Source organism: Scyliorhinus torazame, chromosome 6 (assembly GCF_047496885.1).
Source record: "Scyliorhinus torazame isolate Kashiwa2021f chromosome 6, sScyTor2.1, whole genome shotgun sequence".
Lineage (NCBI taxonomy): Eukaryota > Metazoa > Chordata > Chondrichthyes > Carcharhiniformes > Scyliorhinidae > Scyliorhinus > Scyliorhinus torazame.
The window spans coordinates 13,937,985-13,958,538 of NC_092712.1; the positions used below are offsets into that span (position 1 = coordinate 13,937,985).

The 20,554-nt window shown below is 50.6% G+C and overlaps 1 protein-coding gene across 1 annotated transcript in view; it reads right to left on the bottom strand.

Annotated features, from left to right (window-relative positions):
* Positions 1-9,070: 9,070 nt before the first annotated feature.
* wdr97 (WD repeat domain 97) overlaps positions 9,071-20,554 on the bottom strand; it is a 229,449-nt gene continuing 217,965 nt past the window's right edge. Inside the window, exons 23-24 of the mRNA XM_072507945.1 lie at positions 19,711-19,766; positions 9,071-9,454 (exon numbers count right to left, since the gene is read on the bottom strand). Of these exons, the coding sequence (XP_072364046.1) occupies positions 9,252-9,454; positions 19,711-19,766 (259 nt within the window). The 3' untranslated portion in view covers positions 9,071-9,251. The remainder of the gene's footprint in view (positions 9,455-19,710; positions 19,767-20,554) is intronic.

Below are 20,554 nucleotides of genomic sequence, written 5' to 3' on the forward strand. Positions count from 1 at the left end.
CATCACAAAGGAAACAATGTAATCAGATCTATGAGATGAAGTCATGTCAAAATGTATACTTAGTTGGATTAAAAGGTTTAGATCAAAGTTCCTTTTTACAATCAAAGAAAATAAGAGTTACTTTACAATAACATCAAAAAACTTAATTGTTAGAAAGCAAATATAAACCTCGAGACCAGGGCAGGAACACTGAGATCCAGATCCAGAACCAGAGCTCAGAGGGAGAGAGAGAGAAGCAGAGAAGGAACAAGCAGCTAGACTCAGATTACAATCAGCTCGGCCATGGGAAATGGACAGGACACAGCAGCCGAGCTAAAATAGCTGATACATCTAAAGAAGACCAGACTTTAAAGAAGATTGATTGTCAAGTTGGGCCTGAAGGTCCCTTCAACCAACCAGAAGGATCCAGAAGCAAGATCTTTTTACTTTTCTGTAAAGACAGTGATTGCATCTTTTAAAAAGAAAAAAATATATAATAATAAAATAACTTAAAAGTTTTAACCTGAAACAGTGGTTATTCCAAAGTCTACTTTACTTACTTAGCAATGCGGGACCCAGGATCGATGCTACTAAGTAGTAAGTAGATGAAATCTTCGGTGAAGATATGGGTTATACCGGGGGATAACTTGAAAATATAGTTTGACCTGAATAGCACCCACTGAAGCTTGCATCGGAGTCGGGGAGCGAGAATTCCTGATCACCATTTAGAATGTCGGCCCTTTTTGGTCTAGGGGGACTTCTAAGAATAGTGGTGAGTTTTCAAAAACAGCGCCTGGTGAAGGCCTCCCACCCCTTTGAACGTCTCAGCATGGACTTCAAAGGGCCCCTCCCCACCAACCGCAACACGTATTTTCTCAATGTGGTCGACGAATATTCCAGATTCCCCTTCGCCATCCCATGCCCACGTCTGCCACCGTCATCAAAGCCCTCAACACCATCTTCGCTCTGTTCGGTTTCCCCGCCTACGTCCACAGCGACAGGAGATCCTCATTCAAGAGCGATGAGCTGGGCCAGTACCTGCTCAACAGGGGCATTGCCTCGAGCAGGACGACCAGCTACAACCCCCGAGGAAACGGACAGGTGGAGCGGGAGAATGGGATGGTCTGGAAGGCCATCCAGCTGGCCCTACGGTCCAGAAATCTCCCGGCCTCACGCTGGCAGGAGGTCCTCCCCGACACACTTCACTCCATTCGGTCGCTCCTGTGCACGGTGACTAACGAAACCCCCAGTAAACGTCTCTTTGCCTTCCCCAGGAGGTCCACCTCCGGGGTTTCACTCCCAACGTGGCTGGTGATGTGTTGGGTGTTCTGGATCACATACAGGTCACCAACACTTGAAGTAGTGCAACACTATTTTATTAAAAGGTTAACTATTTAAACATACTTGAACTGTGGGTAAATACGATACTAGCTTTAACTAGCCTTGTCCTAACCGGTTGATGCACTCAGCACATGGTGAATGTCTGTGTTACAGGCTGTGAGCTCTGTGCTCCTAGCTAGCTGCTATTCGAATGAGCGGGAACTCTGATGTCCCCTGTCTTTATAGTGCGTGTGCTCTCACTGGTGATTGGCTGCAGTGTTGTGTATGTTGATTGGTCCCACTGTGTGTCCATCAGTGTGTGTGTCTGCACCATGATATACTGCTGTATATTATGACATCCCCCCCTTTTATATAAAAAAATGTGCCTGCGTGACAATAAACAGTGTATGGTGAATGTTCCTGACTACGTGTGTGCAAAATATTTACAGGACTATGTACATAAAACTAAGCTATTTACATGGGAAGGTGCCTGGTGCAGAAGAAACAGTGTGTCACACAAATAACGAGATGAACACTATATACAAACCACTTGAACGATTAAACGGAAGAACAGAACAGACCAGAGAGTCCATTAGTGCACAAGGTTCACAAATTAAGTCTTTGAGGTGGGCGACGAATTCTGGTTGATCGCCTCAAGGGTGGGTCAGGAGCCACCAGCTGAGGAATGGGCTGGACTGCGTCAGAGTGAGGAGGATGCAGAGTAACCGGAATCTCTGCATAGTCCAGGTCAGGGACAACAGGAGGGCGTGGCACTGGCGGAGGATCATGTAGCGAGCGCAGAACGAGACGAAGGGCACGTCGATTACGGCGCAGAATGGAGCCATCAGGCAGACGAACCAGGAATGAGCGGGGAGCCACCAGCCGAAGAACCACAGCAGTTGCAGACCAGTCACCATCCGGAAGATAGGTGAGGATGCTGTCATCTGGAGCCAGAGCAGGGAGATCAGCTGCACGGGAGTCATGAGCCGCCTTGTGCTGTGCACGAGACAGTTGCATTCGTTGAAGGACCGGAACGTGGTCGAGGTCTGAGACGTGGATGGACGGTATCGTCGTCCTCAGGGTGCGACCCATGAGCAGCTGGGCTGGCGACAGGCCAGTGGACAGTGGGGCGGAGCGATAGGCCAGCAGGGCGAGGTAGAAGTCGGATCCCGCATCGGCAGCCTTGCAGAGGAGCCGTTTGACTATGTGGACGCCCTTCTCCGCTTTGCCATTGGATTGGGGGTACAGGGGACTGGATGTCACATGCACAAAGTTGTACTTCCTGGCAAAGTTGGACCATTCCTGGCTTGCGAAGCAGGGGCCATTGTCCGACATCACAGTGAGTGGGATGCCGTGACGAGCAAAGGTGTCCTTACAGGCACGGATGACTGCAGACGATGTGATGTCGTGCAAACGTACCACCTCCGGGTAGTTTGAAAAATAGTCTACAATCAGAACATAGTCCCTGCCCAGCGCGTGGAACAGGTCGATGCTGACCTTGGACCAAGGTGACGTGACCAACTTATGGGGCTGTAGGATCTCACGTGGTTGGGCCGGCTGGAACCGCTGACAGGTGGGGCAGTTGAGCACTGTGTTGGCGATGTCGTCATTGATGCCGGGCCAGTACACTGCCTCTCGGGCCCGTCGGCGGCACTTCCTCACGCCAAGATGGCCCTCGTGTAGCTGTTCCAAGACGAGCTGGCGCATGCTGTGCGGGATAACAATGCGGTCCAGCTTCAGGAGGACAACATCGACTACCGTCAGATCGTCTCTGATGTTGTAGAACTGCGGGCATTGGCCCTTGAGCCACCCGTCTGTTAGGTGGCGCATGACACGCTGTAGCAGGGGGTCAGCCGCAGTCTCGCGGCGAATTTGGACGAGGAGTTCATCCGTGGCCGGTAGATTGGAGGCCACGAAGGCCACATGGGCATCAACCTGGCAGACGAATCCCGCTGCGTCACACGGGGTGTTGACTGCCCTGGACAGAGTGTTGGCTATGATCAGGTCTTTGCCCGGGGTGTATACGAGCTGGAAGTCGTATCGCCGGAGTTTGAGCAGAATGCGCTGGAGGCGAGGCGTCATGTCGTTCAAGTCTTTTTGTATTATAGTGACCAGCGGGCGATGGTCGGTCTCGACGGTGAATTGGGGAAGGCCATACACATAATCATGAAACTTGACGACACCGGTCAACAGGCCCAGGCACTCCTTTTCTATCTGCGCGTAGCGCTGTTCCGTTGGGGTTCATGGCGCGTGACGCATATGCAATGGGGGCCCATGATGAGGCCTCATCGCGTTGCAGGAGCACTGCCCCAGTGCCAGATTGGCTGACATTGGTCGAAATTTTTGTCTCTTTCGCTGGATCAAAAAAGGCCAATACCGGGGCCGTGGTAAGTTTGGTTATAGATTCTCTCCATTCGTGCTTGTGGGCAGGCAGCCATTGGAAGTCTGTCGTCTTCCTGATCAGGTTCCGGAGAGCTGTGGTATGAGAGGCGAGGTTAGGGATGAACTTCCCTAGGAAGTTGACCATGCCCAGAAATCGGAGGACCGCCTTCTTGTCCTCTGGCTTTTTCATGGCTGTGATGGCATCCACCTTGTCCGCATCCGGCTGCACATCCAACTGGGAGATGTGGTCCCCTAGGAACTTGAGTTCCATCTGACCGAAGGAGCATTTGGCTCTGTTGAGTCGTAGGCCCTGCTCCCGTATGAGTTTGAACACGCGCTGGAGGCGACTGATATGCTCCTGCGGGGTGGTGGACCAAATGATTATATCGTCGACATAGACTCGAACACCTTCAATGCCTTCCATCATTTGTTCCACCATGATCCTGTGGAACACTTCTGATGCCGATATGATACCAAACGGCATCTTGTTGTAACAATATCTGCCAAAAGGGGTGTTAAAGCTACAGTTTCCTGCTGGATCTGTCTAGTTGAATTTGCCAGAATCCTTTCGAGGCGTCAAGTTTGGTGAAGAGCTTGGCCCGAGCCATCTCGCATGTGATCTCTTCGGGCTTGGGGATTGGGTAATGCTCCCTCATAATGTTGCGATTCAGATCCTTTGGATTAATACAGATTCTGAGCTCGCCGGAGGGCTTTTTTACGCACACCATGGAACTGACCCAGTCGATTGGTTCCGTAACTCTGGAGATCACTCCTTGGTCTCGGAGGTCCTGCAGCTGCTGCTTGAGGTGGTCCTTGAGGGGTGCTGGGACTCTGCGAGGTGCGTGCACCAGAGGCGTGGCGTTCTGTTTGAGTATGATCTTGTACGTATATGGGAGCGTGCCCATGCCTTCGAAGACGTCACGGTGCTGGTCGATGATAGCGTTGAGTTGCGCCCTGAAGTAGGCATCCTGGAAGGCAGATGTGTCATCAGGAGAGAGAGAGTGAACTCTTTGAACGAGATTTAGCAGCTTGCACGCCTGTGTCCCAAGCAGAGAGTCCTTCGAGGAGCCCACGATCTCGAAAGGAAGGATGGCTTTTCGTGACTTGTGCGTCACTTCGAGGTGGCATGAGCCGGTAGCAGGAATGATGTTGCCATTATAGTCCAATAGCTGGCAGGCCGATGGAAGAATGGTTGGTTTGACACAAAGGCTTTGGAAAGCAGACCACGCAATGAGATTGGCGGAGGCACCAGTGTCCAGGTGGAATCGTATTTGGGACCGGTTGACCGTCAGGGTGGCACACCACTCATCGTCTGGATCGATGCTGTATACCGACAGCGGCTGGTGTCTTTGCTTCGGGGACACCCTGTTTTTCGCTACGACACCGACTCGAAAAGGCGCCTTCGGGTCCTCGGTGTCACTGCTGTGGGAGGTCCGCATCGGACTGGGTGGCCGTGGGTTGAATTGCCCGAACATTCCTGCGAGGCTGGCTGAAGCGATATGAATTGGAAGGCTGAGCTGCTCGACAGCAGGCAGCATAGTGGCCAAGTCTGCCACATCGTAGGCATTGTCGCGACGATGCGGGGCATTGCCGCTTTAAATGGGCGGAGCCACAGTTGCCGCACGTCGTGACATCAGCACGTTCGCTGCGCCACCACGCATGCGCGGTCATGCGTGGTGCGCGCCTGCGCATTACGTTCCTCCACGCGGTGTCCCCTCGTTTGGTGAGCACAAGCGCGGGAGTCCATGAAAAGCACGCGAAATGGCCGCCCTCATCCAGGCTGAGGCCCTGGAGGTGTTCAATCACTTGGACCCGTTCCGCCTCGTGGAGACCTTGCCGCGCCGTTTCAGCCGCTTGTATGTGGGAGTGCCGACTGGTGGCATTTTCATGTAGGACGCAGGTCTCGATGGCGGTCACTAGGGTGAGTTGCTTTACTTTGAGGAGCTGCTGACGTAAGGGGTCCGACTGAACACCAAAAACGATCTGGTCACGTATCATGGAGTCGGAGTGGGCCCGTAGCTGCAAAATTGCACAAGGATGCGGAGGTGTGTTAGAAAGGATTGGAAAGGTTCTTCCTACCCTGCAAACGCTGCTGGAACACGTAGCGTTCAAAACTTTCATTCACCTCTACGCTGCAGTGAGTGTCAAATTTGAGGAGAACCGTCTTGAACTTTGTCTTGTCTTCGTCACCTGCAAAGGTGAGAGAGTTGAAAATGTGGATGGCATGGTCCCCGGCTGTGGAGAGGAGAAGAGCGATCTTTCTGGTATCCGAGGCACCCTCCCTCTCCGTGTCTTCGAGGAAGAGCTGGGAGCACTGTTTGAAAATCTTCCATTTGGCCCCGAGGTTGCCGGCGATGCGGAGCGGCGGCGGCGGGCTGATGTTGTCCGTGTTGCAGGATGACGGAATGCTGGCGGAAGGCAGATCATTTGCAGGTAGGTATAAGAAGTGCTAGTGTGCAACCACTCCTGGTATCATGATGTGTTGGGTGTTCTGGATCACATACAGGTCACCAACACTTGAAGTAGGGCAACACTATTTTATTAAAAGATTAACTATTTAAACATACTTGAACTGTGGGTAAATACGATACAAGCTTTAACTAAAGACCTTTGCCTTGTCCTAACCAGTCGATACACTCAGCACATGGTGAATGTCTGTGTTGCAGGCTGTGAGCTCTGTGCTCCTAGCTAGCTGCTACTCGAATGAGCGGGAACTCTGATGTCCCCTGTCTTTATAGTGCGTGTGCTCTCACTGGTGATTGGCTGCGGTATTGAGTGTTGATTGGTCCCACTGTGTGTCCATCAGTGTGTGTCTGCACCATGATATACTGGTGTATATTATGACAGCTGGCAGCTCCAGGACCCGTTCTCCTCCACAAGCACGTGCGGCTCCACAAGGCGGACCCGTTGGTTGAGAGGGTCAGGTATTCCACGCAAACCCGCAGTACGCCTACGTAGCGTAACCCGACGGCCGCCAAGACACAGTCTCCCTCAGGGACCTGGCACCAGCTGGGTACCCCCCCCCTCTGCCCCGGCGCCACCCTCCCTTCCCCCAATGCACCCCACCACAGCCCCCGCTCCAGGACAATCCATCCTCCCCTTGGTCCCACCCGGGGATGAAGAGGATGTCGACACGCTCCCGGAGTCACCGACGACCGAGCCGACACCTGACCCGCCACCAGCACTGCGGCGCTCTCAACAACGAATCAAGGCGCCCAACCGTCTAAATTTGTAACCTCTGAAATTTTTATGACAATCTGTATGTAAATAGTTTTCCACCACCACCGCTGGACTCATTTTTAACAGGGGGTGAATGTGGTAGTCACCACTGTTGTATTATATTGTATATACTGCACTGCATACAAGGGTATTACGGTAAGGCCCCTGTACTACAGGTACGGGGGTAGATCCCTGCCTGCTGGCTCCGCCCAGTAGGCGGAGTATAACTGTGTGTGCTCTCCGAACTGCAGCCATTTCAGCAGCAGCTGTAGGAGGCCACACATCTCTGTGTAATAAAACCTTGATTACTCTCTACTCTTGTCATAATCGATAGTGCATCACTCTCTCTGTCTCTCTCTCAGTCTATCTCTCTCACTCCCTCTCTCGCTCTCTCTCTCTCTCCCATTCACTCTCTCTGTCTCTCTCACTCCCTCTGTCTCTCTCACTCCCTCTCTGTCTCTGTCTCAATCGCTCTGTCTCTCACTCTCTATCTTACTCTCTCTCACTCCCTCTTTGTCTCTCACTCTCTCTCGCTCTGTCTACCACTCAGTCTCTCTGTCTCTCTTTCTCTCCCACTCTCTCTCATTCCCTCTCTCTGTCTCTCTCTCTCTGTCTCACTCTCTCTCTGTCTCGCTCTCACTCTCTGTCTGTCTCTCCCTCTCTCTGACTCTCTCTCTGTTTCTCTCTCTCCCACTCTCTCCGTCTCTCTCTCTCTGTCTCCCACTCTCTGTCTCTCACTCTCTCTCTCTGTTTCCCTCTCTCTGTCTCACACTCTCCCTCTCTCTCTGTCTCACTCTCTCTCTCTGTCTCGCTCTCACTCTCGGTCTGTCTCTCCCTCTCTCTGTCTCTCTCTCTCCCACTCTCTCTGTCTGTCTGGCTGTCTCTCTCTCTCGGTCTCACACTCTCTCTCTCTCTCTCTACCACTCTCTCTCTGTCTCACACTCTCTGTCTCCCACTCTCTCTGTCTCTCTCTCTGTCTCTCTCTCTCTCACTCTCTGTCTCTCTCTCTGTCTCTCTCTCTCTCTCTCTCGCTCACTCTCTGTCTCTCTCTCTCACTCTCTGTCTCACTCTCTCTCTCTCTGTCTCTGTCTCACACTCTCCCTCTCTCTCCATCTCTCTCTGTCTCACACTCTCCCACTCTCTCTCTCACACTCTCCCACTCTCTCTCTCACTCTCCCACTCTCTCTCTCACTCTCTCTCTCACTCTCTCTCTCACTCTCTCTCTCACTCTCTCTCTCTGTCTCTGTCTCACACTCTCCCTCTCTCTCTCCCACTCTGTCTCACTCTCTCACTCTGTCTCTCTCTCTGTCTCACACTCTCTCACTCTCACTCTCTCTGGCTCCCATCCAGCTGTGGCTCACAGCTGTGAGCATCGACGTTTCTCCAAATTCCTCGGGCTGAATCCTCTTTCCACCATCACTCCCTCTCACTCTCTCCACAATCTGCAGTCCTCCCTTGCTGAGCCGCTCTGCAGACCAGCCTGAGTCAGGCCGGGTGTAGATTTCCTCGCCCACGTTTTGCCCTGTCCCGGGCCTGCCCAGGCTGTTTAGTTGTGGTGTTTAGTCACTTAGTCCTCGTGCTGGGATACGAGATGCTGCAGCCTGTGACGGTGCTGAAATAAAGCATGATTGGGCTTGCGCTATCTGCACCGGGGTAGGAAGACTGACGTTTAACCACGTGGACTCTATGGTCTCAGCTCCCTCCTCGGTGTCACTGTAAAGATATTGAGTAAATCTGTTATTGTTCACAGAATCCGATCTCTTTCCCCTGCCGTACCTCTAACCGGGGACCTGACCATGTGCATCTCATCAATACCGTCCCTTTATAATGTCCTTCAGGGAAGGAAATCTGCCGTCCTTGCCCGGTCTGGCCTCCATGTGACTCCAGACCCACAGCAATGTGGGTGACTTAACTGCCCCCTCCCGGGCAATTAGGGACGGGCAATAAATGCCGGCCCAGCCTGCGTCACCCACGTCCCATGAACGAATAAGAAAAAATACATCCTTCTAACCTGGACGGAGGCAGTGTGTGTGTGTGTGTGTGGGGGGGGAGCTGTTTGACTACAGGGGGCGTCACAGGCGTTAGTCACTGGGTGGTAATCAAGAGCAGTGACTTGGAATGTCTGCCAACCTCCAGTAGTGAATAAATAGGACGCACTGATCTCCCGATGAGCCATCAGAACATTTAATAATGTGCCAGTGTATTTGAATTCTGATACATTCTCTCCTTCCCTGAGTAATCGTCCTGAGGAAGATTTGGCCACCTGTAGAGAGTGCTGGCGATGATTCACCAGGGGCAGCAGCCCCATCGTCAGCTGGGTGCTGGGTTCGGGAGGACGGGGCAGGGCGGGGTCAGGCATAGTTTGCCACATGGGAACGCTCCAGGATGAAGTATTTCTGTGCTGAGTGGCGGAGGGTGATGAGGACCTGATCGAGTGGGTAGCGGTCAATGGGGGAGGGGAAGGGATTGAGGTTGATCTTCGGGAGAGCGAGTTTGATGACTCGACCGATGTCGAAGGACAGAGATCCCGGTGTGATGGGTGGCAGGTGGAACTCTGTGGAACAAACAGGAGATTAGGATTAGCGATGCAGACACAGAAGGTGCAGTACACATGCTAAAATATAAAATACACAAAGAGCAAACTGCAGTTATTTTGGTTAGTTAGTCCACAGACCAGTGGGAAAGATGTCGAGGAACAAATTACAAGGAATTACAGCAAGGTGCAAATGGGCCATGGACTGGGAGAGTGTCAGAATCCTCCCGTTTAAACCGTTTGTTTGCTGTTTTCCCTTTTCTTTTCTTTTTTGCTGTTGTAATTGTGACCAGTGGATGATTATGAAGATGTTTCTGGAAGGTGACCTGTGACCTTAAGGCAGTGTGCATGAAGCAGTCTGTAAGTCAAACAAGCAGAAAGGTGGCACAGTGGTGAGCACCACGGGCTCGAATCCCGGCCCCGGATCACTGTCGGTGCTGGGTGGTCCAGAGGGGGTATGTACGGGTGGGACGGGACTGTTGGGCTGTCAGTGGCCAGGCTCCTGGAGGTGATTTGATTGTCTCCTGCCCCGCTGCCCAGGCACACACATCGTGCGGCCTCTTGTGCCTGGCCAGGCTCCAGGTCCTGCCCATTCTGCCCCTCCTGCTCCAGCACGTCGCCCCTCTGAAGTGACACGTTGTGGAGGATGCAGCAGGCCACCATACTGGAGGGCCCCCCGCCAGAGCAGACCAGACACCTCAACTGCGCTGATGCACCTCTTAATGACGCTCCTGGTCGCGGCATGGATGTCGTTATAACGGTCCTCCATGTCGGCCAAGGCCTCTAGTTCAGCCACGACCACCTGTGTCCCAGGAGCCAGCCCCACACCCGGGGGGAGCGCCTCAAAGGTGTCGGGCACCATCGCGAGTGCCAGGACAAAGGCATCATGCACGCTGCCTGGATATCGGGCGCAGACAGGCACAATGTGGAGCCCGTGGCCACACTCCAGCTGCACATTGAGGGAGTGGAACCCCTTCCGATGGATGACGGGCACCCCCTCATGTGCCAGTGCCCACATGGGGACATGCGTCCCGTTGATCACCCCCTGCCCTGGGGCATGCCGGCGATTGCAGCAAATCCCACTGCCCGGGTGTCCTGGTGGGCACAGTCCATGTGGGAGGTGATGGATTGAGCCGCTCGCGACACAGAGTATCCGCCACGATTCGGACGCACCTGTATATGGAGATCTGGGAGCGCGCCTGGATAGAGCCCGTGGCAAAAACATTCAGGGTGACCGTCACGGTGACGGCCACTGGGAGGCGGTGTCCTCCCCCATATCCCTGCGGCTCCAGGTGCACTATGACCCGGCACAGGGGTCGCACGGCCTCCCTATCCAGCCATGGCTGCGGCAGACAGGTTCGCAAGGTGAGTACCCCCCGAACCCGACCAGGTACAACGGCTACCCGGTGGTCCTGGCCTGTATTGCAGTCCCTGCATGTCCCCCCCCCCACATCCTCGCCCCACCGCCATTAACTGGACAATCTCCCTGCCCATGCCGAGCGGGGTGTGGAACTTATTCCCTCCATCGCTGAGGCTCCGGAGCTTGGGCGCCCAACGTCCATCTCGATTTCCGGCTGGTGCAGGATTCTCCACCCACTCGTGATTCGCGTTTCCAGCTCACCGCCTTCCCCGTCAACAAGAACTCAAACTCCAGCTTCTTCATCTCCGCTAACCGCTCCGCCATTGAGTCAGCAGAGTATGGATGGTCCACCTCGTGGTTGGAATCCACCAACCTCTGCCTCTCTCTCCCACCCCCTCCCCCATCATCTGCTCCCACCTCCACCCAAGATGGACGTCGTCACCTCCCTCAAACCAGTACATCAACAAGGAAACCTTCATCGTCAGCAATCTACCCCTCCGCCCTCCTGCTCACTGCCCCACCCCCTCCCTCCGAGCACCAAACAAACACCGCACCCAACTCCAACAACCCCACCCCTCCTCCCCCATCACAAAGAAAACCCGAATCCCCCTCGGCTTGTTACTCAATGAATAAAGCAAGAGACACAAGGGCAGCACGGTAGCATTGTGGACAGCACAATTGCTTCACAGCTCCAGGGTCCCAGGTTCGATTCCGGCTTGGGTCACTGTCTGTGCGGAGTCTGCACGTTCTCCCCGTGTGTGCGTGGGTTTCCTCCGGGTGCTCCGGTTTCCTCCCACAGTCCAAAGATGTGCAGGTTAGGTGGATTGGCCATGATAAATTGCCCTTAGTGTCCAAAATTGCCCTTAGTGTTGGGTGGGGTTACTGGGTTATGGGGATAGGGTGGAGGTGTTGACCTTGGGTAGGGTGCTCTTTCCAAGAGCCGGTGCAGACTCGATGGGCCGAATGGCCTCCTTCTGCACTGTAAATTCTATTCTATGACAACCCCCCCTCCCCAAGATAACCAACCGCAGCTCTCTCTCCCTCTCTCCGTCCCCATTAACCAGTGTGACTGCTCGCAGGGTGACCCCCACCTGGGGAACAATCAAAGTTATAACCCAATGAATCAGCAAACAGCCCCCTACCCAAACCCAACTTCAATAACAAACCCACAACCACAGCCTGCACCCCCCCCAAACATTACCAAGAACTTCCAACATAGATTAATAAACATATAACACCAATAATCCAGAAAACAAAACAGAAAGCCAACAACGTCATTCAGTCCTGCCCCAGTCCAGTGCCTTTTTACAGAGTCATTCGCCTCCTCCGGCAAGTCAAAATAGTGACCCCTGTCTCTGATCATGCCCTGAATGGAATCACCATTCCAAACTGTGCTCTTTGTACAGAGCTGCCTTGGCCTTATTGAACCCAGTTCTGCCTCAGTGTCCTGATAGGTTCTGGCGGGATGCCCCCCCACCCCCATCTACATTCTCGACTGTCCTTCGCCCACCTCAGAATCTTTTCCTTATCTGAATACCTGCGGAGTTGGTCTACGATCTCCAGGCCTGGGCATCTATCGCAATGGCCGGTGGGCCTGGTCTACTTTGGGAGGGTTCATGAAGATCACTCCACCCCCCCCCCCTCCAACCAGCTTCCCAAACATCTTCACCATATATCTTCACCATATATCTTCACTGTGGCACTTGCGGTCCTCAAAGTTTGGCCGCTGTAGTGACTCTCCACGTCATTGGGCTTGGCCTTCAATATCTTCTGCCCCTCTGCCAATATCGCAACCTCTGTCTCCAAGGAGACGATCCAATCACTGTGCTCCGTGTCCATCTCCTCTCCCCACCTTCTGCATCGTCGAGCCCTGCGCCTCCAGCCACTGTTGGATTGGATTGGATTGGATTTGTTTATTGTCACGTGTACCGAGGTACAGTGAAAAGTATTTTTCTGCGAGCAGCTCAACAGATCATTAAGTACATGGGAAGAAAAGGGAATGAAAGAAAATACGTAATAGGGCAACACAACATATACAATGTAACTACATAAGCACTGGCATCGGATGAAGCATACAGGGTGTAGTGTTAATGAGGTCAGTCCATAAGAGGGTCATTTAGGAGTCTGGTGACAGTGGGGAAGAAGCTGTTTTTGAATCTGTTCGTGCGTGTTCTCAGACTTCTGTATCTCCTGCCCGATGGAAGAAGTTGGAAGAGTGAGTAAGCCGGGTGGGAGGGGTCTTTGATTATGCTGCCCGCTTTCCCCAGGCAGCGGGAGGTGTAGATGGAGTCAATGGATGGGAGGCAGGTTCGTGTGATGGACTGGGCGGTGTTCACGACTCTCTGAAGTTTCTTGCGGTCCTGGGCTGAGCAGTTGCCATACCAGGCTGTGATGCAGCCGGGTAGGATGCTTTCTATGGTGCATCTGTAAAAGTTGGTAAGAGTCAATGTGGACATGCCGAATTTCCTTAGTTTCCTGAGGAAGTATAGGCGCTGTTGTTGTGCTTTCTTGGTGGTAGCGTTGACGCGGGTGGACCAGGACAGAATTTTGGAGATGTGCACCCCTCTGAAGTGACAGGGCAGGGGCCTCCGCCATTTCCCCCCCTCCTGCGACACGAGGTCTTCCAGGCCAGTCGATGACTCCTTATTCGACTTGTTCCTCATATTACAACCTCCAGACATCAAACGCCAGAGGACCAACTAAACCTCTCAAACTATAGCACATTTCTTCCTAAACAACACTCAGTAAACAGGCAAAAAGGATTAAAGACCCAAGTCCCGAAGCAGGAGCCACCTTATGTCTGCCCATTCACCTCATGGTCGCCACTGGAAGTCCTGTTTTTTTTTAAGGGGGAGGTGTGATTAAAGTAAGAAATTGTCACATCTTATATTTTATATCTTTTGCAATAGTGTTATTTAAAGCTGGGTTCAAGTGCATAGGGACAATATGACTACTAGAACGGTGATTAAGGTGTTGTACAAGTGAGCTAATCATTGATTTGCAGGTGAAGTGTACTGCTAATAGATCTTGAAAACCATTTACTTGTTTACAGACAGATGGGTAATGGAATATTGTTTAGGTTTGAGGGAGCCCTGGGGAGTTGACGATTTATGAAGGGGATTGTGTTTGGCCCTGGCTAGCCAAGTCAAAGGACATCTTGTAAGAAGAGGCAAAAGAATGCCTTCTACTTCAGGTACAGATGGTGTAGTTTATGGGAGGAGACAGGTCTGTCTGAAGAGTCAGTAGGTCCTAGAAGTCTAATCTGAACAGAGGTGTTTCAGTTTGGCCCTGAAAGGTTCTCTCTCCAAAGGTTCTGCACAGAGAAAGGCAAGTAGAACTCTGCTAGTTAACTTCATTCATGAGTGGACAGCACAGCGGTTAGCACAGCTGCTTCACAGTGCCAGGGACCCGGGTTCAATTCCTGCCTCGGGTGGAGGCTGTGTGGAGTTTGCACTTTATTCCCGTGTCTGCGTGGGTTTCCTCCGGGTGCTCCGGTTTCCTCCCACAGTCCAAAGATGTGCAGGTTAGGTGCAGTTACGGGGATAGGGCGGGGGTGGGCCTGGGTAGGGTGCTCTTTTGGAGGGTTGATGGAGAATTGATGGGCTGAATCGCCTACTGCTGTACTGTAGACATTCTATGATTCTAGTGGTATTGGTTTGCTTAATTGGAATATAATGGCAGGTTCAGGAAGTAAGTTAAGGCTTCTTTTTTTACTTAAGACCATAAGACATAGGAGCAGAATTAGGCCACTCGGCCCATCGAGTCTGCTCCGCCATTCAATCATGGCTGATATTTTCTCACCCCCATTCTCCTGCCTTCTCCCCATGACCCCTGACCCCCATATTAATCAAGAACCCATCTATCTCTGTCTTAAAGACACTCAGTGATTTGGCCTCCACAGCCTTCTGCGGCAAAGCGTTTTTACATTTTAAACTGCAACACTGTCCCTTTGATGATAATGCGGTTAATTCTGGGATTGTTTTAACATAGAAGATTCTTCTTGGTCAGTGTTTTCACTCCTCTGGAGCGATAACATTTCCTCAGTTTTATAAATTGAAAATAGTTGGGTTCTCATCTGGGATCTTAACATTGTTCATTCCGAATGGCCTCCTTCTGCACTGTAGATTCTATGATTCTTTGCAGTGAACCTCCTTAGTTTTGTTGTACATAAGAACTAGGAGCAGGAGTAGGCCATCTGGCCCCTCGAGCCTGCTCCGCCATTCAATGAGATCATGGCTGATCTTTTGTGGACTCAGCTCCACTTTCCGGCCCGAACACCATAACCCTTAATCCCTTTATTCTTAAAAAAACTATCGATCTTTATCTTAAAAACATTTAATGAAGGAGCCTCTACTGCTTCACTGGGCAAGGAATTCCATAGATTCCTGAACTGAGCTGGGACCAGTGTTCTGGCGAAAAGAGTAAATAGGGTGGTCAATAGGACTTTAAACTAAAGATTGGGGGGGAAGGGAAAGTCAGGGAACCAAGAGGTGAAGTAATCAGTGGGAAGCGTAGCTGCTTAGGGATACAAAAAAGCACGAAAAGACAGAACTCAGGAGAGGTTACGATAGTCCCCACCCCACAATATATGATACAGTGTATGGAAAGGCTCAGTAAACCAAGGTCCACCACACTAAGAAAACAAAAAGGGACGGTCAATAGAGAATTAAAGGTGCTATATTTAAATGCGCGCAGTGCACGGAACAAGGTAGATGAGCTTGTGGCCCAGATTGTGACTGGCAGGTATGATGTGGTAGGCATCACAGAGACATGGTTGCAGGGGGTTCAGGACTGGCATTTAAATATCCAGGGATTCACAACCTATCGAAAAGACAGAGAGGTGGGCAGAGGGGGCGGGGTTGCCTTGTTAATTAGGAATGAAATTAAATCAATAGCACTAACCGACATAGGGTCAGATGATGTGGAGGCTGTGTGGGTAGAGTTGAGGAACCACAAAGGCAAAAAAAACATAATGGGAGTTATGTACAGGCCTCCTAACAGTGGTCAGGACCAGGGGCACAAGATGCACCACGAAATAGAAAGTGCATGTCAGAAAGGCAAGGTCACAGTGATCATGGGGGACTTCAATATGCAGGTAGACTGGGTAAATAATGCTGCCAGTGGACCCAAGGAAAGGGAATTCATTGAGTGTTTACAGGAGGGCTTTTTGGAACAGCTTGTGATGGAGCCCACAAGGGAACAGGCCATTCTGGACTTAGTGTTATGTAATGAGCCAGACTTGATTAAAGATCTTAAAGTAAGGGAACACTTAGGAGGCAGTGATCATAATATGGTAGAATTCAATCTCCAATTTGAAAGAAAGACGGTAGAATCAGATGTAAAGGTGTGACAGTTAAATAAAGGTAACTACAGGGGCATGAGGGAGGAACTGACGAAAATCGACTGGGAGCAGAGCCTAGTGGGAAAGACAGAACAGCAATGGCGGGAGTTTCTGGGAGTAATTGAGGACACAGTACAGAGGTTCATCCCAAAGAAAAGAAAAGAAAGGTTATCGGAGGGGGGATTAGGCAGCCATGGTTGACAAAGGAAGTTAGGGAATGCATCAAAGCAAAAGAGAAAGCCTATAATGTGGCAAAGAGTAGTGGGAAGTCAGAAGATTGGGAAGGCTACAAAAACAAACAGAGGATAACAAAGAGAGAAATAAGGAAAGAGAGGATCAAATATGAAGGTAGGCTAGCCAGTAACATTAGGAATGATAGTAAAAGTTTCTTTAAATACATTAAAAACAAACGGGAGGCAAAAGTTGACATTGGGCCGCTCCAAAATGACGCTGGTAATCTAGAGATGGGAGACAAGGAAATAGCTGAGGAACTAAATAAGTACTTTGCGTCAGTCTTCACAGTAGAAGACATGAGTAATATCCCAACAATTCAGGAGAGTCAGGGGGCAGAGTTGAATATGGTAGCCATCACAAAGGAGAAAATGCTAGAGAAACTAAGAGGTCTAAAAATTGATAAATCTCCGGGCCCAGATGGGCTACATCCTAGAGTTCTAAAGGAGATAGCTGAAGAAATAGTGGAGGCATTAGTTATGATCTTTCAAAAGTCAATGGAGTCAGGGAAAGTCCCAGAGGATTGGAAAATCGCTGTTGTATCCCCCCTGTTCAAGAAGGGAACATGGAAAAAGATGGAAAATTATAGGCCAATTAGCCTAACCTCGGTTGTTGGCAAGATTCTAGAATCCATTGTTAAGGATGAGATTTCTAAATTCTTGGAAGTGCAGGGTCGGATTAGGACAAGTCAACATGGAGTTAGTAAGGGGAGGTCGTGCCTGACAAACCTGTTAGAGTTCTTTGAAGAGATAACAAATAGGTTAGACCAAGGAGAGCCAATGGATGTTATCTATCTTGACTTCCAAAAGGCCTTTGATAAGGTGCCTCACGGGAGACTGCTGAGTAAAATAAGGGCCCATGGTATTCGAGGCAAGGTACTAACATGGATTGACGATTGGCTGTCAGGCAGAAGGCAGAGAGTTGGGATAAAAGGTTCTTTTTCGGAATGGCAACCGGTGACGAGTGGTGTCCCGCAGGGTTCAGTGTTGGGGCCACAGCTGTTCTCTTTATATATTAACGATCTAGATGATGGGACTGGGGGCATTCTGGCTAAGTTTGCCGATGATACAAAGATAGGTGGAGGGGCAGGTAGAATGGAGGAGGTGGGGAGGCTGCAGAAAGAATTAGACAGTTTAGGAGAATAGTCCAAAAAGTGGCTGGTGAAATTCAACGTGGGCAAGTGTGAGGTCTGGCACTTTGGAAAAAAGAATAGAGGCATGGATTATTTTCTAAACGGTGACAAAATTCATAATGCTGAAGTGTAAAGGGACTTGGGAGTCCTAGTCCAGGATTCTCTAAAGGTAAACTTGCAGGTTGAGTCCGTAATTAAGAAAGCAAATGCAATGTTGTCATTTATCTCAAGAGGCTTGGAATATAAAAGCAGGGATGTACTTCTGAAGCTTTATAAAGCATTAGTTAGGCCCCATTTAGAATACTATGAGCAATTTTGGGCCCCACACCTCAGGAAGGACATACTGGCACTGGAGCGGGTCCAGCGGAGATTCACACGGATGATCCCAGGAATGGTAGGCCTAACATACGATGAACGTCTGAGGATCCTGGGATTATATTCATTGGAGTTTGGGAGGTTCTGGGGAGATCTAATAGAAACTTACAAGATAATGAATGGCTTAGATAGGGCGGATGTAGGGAAGTTGTTTCCATTAGCAGGGGAGACTAGGACCCGGGGGCACAGCCTTAGAATAAAAGGGAGTCACTTTAGAACAGAGATGAGGAGAAATTTCTTCAGCCAGAGAGTGGTGGGTCTGTGCAATTCATTGCCACAGAGGGTGGTGGAGGCCGGGACGTTGAGTGTCTTTAAGACAGAAGTTGATAAATTCTTGATTTCTCGAGGAATTAAGGGCTATGGAGAGAGAGCGGGTAAATGGAGTTGAAATCAGCCATGATTGAATGGTGGAGTGGACTCGATGGGCCAAATGGCCTTACTTCCGCTCCTATGTCTTATGGTCTTATGGTCTTATTCACAACCCTTTGGGTGAAGAAGTTCCTCCTAAACTCAGTCCTAAATCTACTTCCCCTTATTTTGAGGCTATGCCCCCTAGTTCTGTTTTCACCCGCCAGTGGAAACAACCTGCCTGCATCTATCCTATCTATTCCCTTCATAAATTTATATGTTTCTATAAGATCCCCCCATATCCTTCTAAATTCCAACGAGTACAGTCCCAGTCTACTCAACCTCTCCTCGTAATCCAACCCCTTCAGCTCTGGGATTAACCTAATGAATCTCCTCTGCACACCCTCCAGTGCCAGTACGTCCTTTCTCAGGTAAGGAGACCAAAACTGAACACAATACTCCAGGTGTGGCCTCACTAACACCTTATACAATTGCAGCATAACCTCCCTAGTCTTAAACTCCTTCCCTCTAGCAATGAAGGACAAAACTCCCTTTCCCTACTTAATCAGCTGTTGCACCTGAAAACCAACTTTTTGCGACTCATGCACTAGCACACCCAGGTCTCTCTGCACAGCAGCATGTTTTAATATTTTATCATTTAAATAATAATCCCTTTTGCTGTTATTCCTACCAAAATGGATAACCTCACATTTGTCAACATTGTATTCCATCTGCCAGACCCTAGCCCATTCACTTAGCCTATCCAAATCCCTCTGCAGACTTCCGGTATCCTCTGCACTTTTTGCTTTACCACTTATCTTAGTGTCGTCTGCAAACTTGGACACATTGCCCTTGGTCCCCAACTCCAAATCATCTATGTAAATTGTGAACAATTGTGGCCCAACACTGATCCCTGAGGGACACCACTAGCTACTGATTGCCAACCAGAGAAACACCCATTAATCCCCACTCTTTGCTTTCTATTAATTAACCAATCCTCTATCCATGCTACTACTTTCCCCTTTATGCCATGCATCTTTATCTTATGCAGCAACCTTTTGTGTGGCACCTTGTTAAAGGCTTTCTGGAAATCCAGATATACTACATCCATTGGCTCCCCGTTATCTACCGCACTGGTAATGTCCTCAAAAAATTCCACTAAATTAGTTAGGCACGATCTGCCCTTTATGAACCCATGCTGCGTCTGCCCAATGGGACAATTTCCATCCAGATGCCTCGCTATTTCTTCCTTGAAGATAGATTCCAGCATCTTCCCTACTATCGAAGTTAAGCTCACTGGCCTACAATTACCCGCTTTATGCCTACCTCCTTTTTTAAACAGTGGTGTCACGTTTGCTAATTTCCAATCCGCCGGGACCACCCCAGAGTCGAGTGAATCACCAGTTTGCCCTTCTCTCAATGTCCACCAATTCGTATTTCCATTATTAAGGACTGGCTGTAAGAGAACCCAAACATCTCTCCCAACTTACTGTCAAATGATGTTTCTGTCACCGATGCCTCCCCCAGTCTCAGGATGGCTCGTTCCCTACACACAAGGCAAAACAATATAGTTAGTGAATGTACACAGAAGTCTAGATCTATGCTTGGGACAATCTCATTGGAACTGCCACAAGATGGAGCCAAGAATCAGCAGGAAGCATATTCATGAGTTCAACTACCGTGCAACGACTTTAACAGGGAGGTCTGCACTGGCAGAGGGTCAGTACTGAGGGAGTGCTGCACTGTCAGAGGGTCAGGACTGAGGGAGTGCTGCACTATCAGAGGGTCAGTACTGAGGGAGTTCTGCACTGTCAGAGAGTCAGTACTGAGGGAGCGCTGCACTGTCAGAGGGTCAGTACTGAGGGAGTGCTGCACTGTCAGAGGGTCAGTACTGAGGGAGTTCTGCACTGTCAGAGGGTCAGTACTGAGGGAGGTCTGCACTGTCAGAGGGTCAGGACTGAGGGAGTGCTGCACTGTCAGAGGGTCAGTACTGAGGGAGTTCTGCACTGTCAGAGGGTCAGTACTGAGGGAGGTCTGCACTGTCAGAGAGTCAGTACTGGGGGAGTGCCGCACTGTCAGAGGGTCAGGACTGAGGGAGTGCTGCACTGTCAGAGGGTCAGTGCTGAGGGAGTGCCGCACTGTCAGAGGGTCAGTACAGAGGGAGTGCTGCACTGACAGAGGGTCAGTACTGAGGGAGTGCTGCACTGTCAGAGGGTTAGTACTGAGGGAGTGCTGCACTGTCGGAGGGTCAGTGCTGAGGGAGTGCTGCACTGTCAGAGGGTCTGTACTGAGGCCGCTGCCATGTCTGAGGGTCAGTACTGAGGGAGTGCTGCA